The following is a 2,962-nucleotide window of genomic DNA, read 5'->3' as shown; positions in this document are numbered from 1 at the left end:
AATTCTCTCCCCTCCCTACAATCCTCACTAATTCAGAAAGCAAGAAATACCACAAGTGCTACATATGTGAAACATTGAACAAGGATAAATAAAAAGAAAGAATTAACCAAGGCGCAGGAGTTGTGTAATTGCAAGGAAGATTTATTTGGAATTTGACAAACATGAAGACGGAATCAAATATTTATGACAGGAAATCTGGACAAGAGACATCTTGGGAATCATTGTATTTAAATCTTCTTGTGAGCTAGAAATATGACCAAGACGGTTCTTGTCAAAGAGCCAAGGTTTGTGACTAAAGATGAGGAAGCAAGTAACTGAGGGTTTAGGAGCATTGGTAAGAGATTTAGTGGATGGAGTTCCATGAGGTAAAACATTGGTGTCCATGTAGGAACAGGAAACAAAGGAAAGCTAATCATTGCTGATACTGAGGCTCTGGATGCTTCCTAAAGGATTGCCACAAAAGCTCTCCTTGCCCTCAAGCAAGAAGGAAGAAGGAAGGTGGTGGCTGACATTAGGTGGGAATGGTGGGCAACTGCACAGAGGTGTGAGAGCTCAGCAGCAAGAAGACCCACAGCAGGCAGGTCTGTAGCAGTTGGTTCTGCAGCAGATGATGTAGCAGCAGGTGGGGCGGCAGCAGGGTTGGCAGCAGCTAGATGTGCAGCAGGAAGGGCGGCAGCAGCAGGGCTGGCAGCAACTTGAAATACAGCAGGTGGGGCGGCAGCAGCAGGGCTGGCAGCAGCTAGAACCACAGCAGCTGGGGAGGCAGCAGGGCTGACAGCAGCAAGTTATGTTGCAAGTAGGGCGGCAGCAGGGCTGGCAGCAGCTAGAAATACAGCAGCTGGGCCGGCAGCAGGGCTGGCAGCAGCAGGACCCACAGCAGCCAGAGCCACAGCTTGGACCACAACAGGTGGAGCCACAACAGGAACTGACCATGGTGTTGGTAGGTTGAGCTTCTGGGTTGGTTTCCAGGTGAGTGAGTTACTTGAGTATGAAAGTCGTCTGTCCTGGTGAGCCTCTTTTATACCACAGGGCTAAGAAGTTGCTATTGCTAAGTCCTATTTATTTCCTTATTATTTTTCCTGGTGAAAAAGTGATGATAAAATTAGTCTTTCACATTCTTTACTTTAAATATCTCAATTCAGACAAAAAATTATGGCCTTTACATTTAGAACTTCCCAATGTTTTTTTTTATTCCTGAATCACCTTTGTCTTTTCTCCCTTGTTTATATATCCTTGAAAGTATTCCTTTAGTGTTTGGACATCAGTAATTAAGCAGTCGTTCTTTCTCTCAAGCCTAAATTTACCTGTCTTCTACATCTTCCCATTGGTCCCATTTCTGGCCTCTAGGACCAAGTATAATATAAATAAATTCTTGACTTCAACTAAGAATCCTTCCCAAACTGGAAGGCCATTTTCATGGATCCCCAAAATCTTCTCTTTATGAACAAATTTCTGATTCTTATTTTAATTTTAACGTCAGTTAAAAGGTAGACAATTTAAGGAGATTCCCATCATCTCATAGTCAATAAGAACTCTTTGTAGTATGGCTACAAATGATTGTTGATAAAGTGGTTTTGTGCTCCATCTAAGGAAATGGCCCTGGGACCCCAAAGGGAAGGAGAGTGTTTCCTTCAATAGAGGTAAGTATAATTTTTCTGTCATCTGTTTTGGAGTCAAATTGAGGGAAGAGAGAGAGATAATTAACCAGTGACTCACTGCTCTGTTAAGATATGTCAAATTAAAATACTCATTATGACTATTTCTATCTATCCTCTATATGTTTGTACCTAGAATATTGACATCAATATATACCACAAACAGTTTCTGCTGAAAATGACTGTATGTTGTGTTCAATGATTCTTTATTGATTAAATGAAAGAATGAACCTGAGGGGGACCAAAAAACCTATACTTTTTAAATGCATACCAGTGACATGTTCAAAGTTCCTGAAATTTCCCAATGTCGGACATTATTCAGCAAGCATTCAAACTCCACGCCTCAAGAAAAAAAAAAGGCTGGAGGGTGCATTGGTGTCATTGGAAATACTAGCATAGGCAAATATTTTCAGTGCTCTTTCTATTCATGGCAAATTCTTTTAGGTAATACTGCCATACATATTGATGAGATAGTTCATGGAATAATCTTATTTCCTTTGAGAGAATAATAAAATCAGCTCCACCAATTTCTCTTATAGCTTCCTTCAGAAATATGTGAAGACCATCTTTTCCAATTAACTACACCTTTCTCCTCTATTTCAATGCCATTAATAGCAATAATGTTCAGGTCGTAATGAGTGAAAAGTCAGTCAAGAGATGACTAGGTCATTGCTGCTTATTTTCTTTCTCCAAAGCTTCTTTGGCAGTTGGGAAAAGGAAAATGTCCTGGTCTGGCTGATGAAGCTACCACAAGATGGTAGAATCAAAGAGGTGTACGTGAGAATTACATGGATTTTTATATTATCTTCATTTCATGTAATAAAAATTTGAATATGCTCTATGAAATTATGTGATCCAAATTATCTTCCTTCTTTCTCTTTTCTCTCTGAGATTCTAAATGATTTGATCTTAGTTTTACATGTATGATCATGGAAAAGCCTTTGAGTACCCAGGATGATTCATTTCTTATGATGAGGAATTATCTACGATGAGTGAAGGGATTGATGTAGTTGTCTAAAAATCTCACCGCTAGTCTAAGATACTATCTCCTTAATTAAAGTTATACTCCTAAAATTCATTTATCTCTTCTGCAGTCTCTGATAAGAATCATTCATAGGATTAGGATCCACTAAAAAAAGGAAATTGACATATTCATCTACATATTTCCTTCTCAGCATGTTATAATAGTTGGCAATGATCTCTACTATTTCCAATGGTGATATTACTTGTTCTCTAGAGAGTAACCAAGAGTGGATAATTATCCCTAGGATTGACAGGTTTGAGGAGGCATTGCCCTTTCCTAAATA

General features: G+C 39.3%; 1 protein-coding gene across 1 annotated transcript in view; it reads right to left on the bottom strand.

Annotated features, from left to right (window-relative positions):
- Positions 1 to 552: 552 nt before the first annotated feature.
- Positions 553 to 2,962, bottom strand: part of LOC123244176 (keratin-associated protein 9-1-like) — a 27,138-nt gene continuing 24,728 nt past the window's right edge. Inside the window, exon 2 of the mRNA XM_044672498.1 lies at positions 553 to 925. Within this exon, the coding sequence (XP_044528433.1) occupies positions 553 to 925 (373 nt within the window). The remainder of the gene's footprint in view (positions 926 to 2,962) is intronic.

Source organism: Gracilinanus agilis, chromosome 4 (assembly GCF_016433145.1).
Source record: "Gracilinanus agilis isolate LMUSP501 chromosome 4, AgileGrace, whole genome shotgun sequence".
In the NCBI taxonomy this organism is placed as follows: domain Eukaryota; kingdom Metazoa; phylum Chordata; class Mammalia; order Didelphimorphia; family Didelphidae; genus Gracilinanus; species Gracilinanus agilis.
The sequence above is the reverse complement of the archived record's forward strand: the minus strand, read 5'-3'. Positions and strand labels throughout refer to the sequence as shown.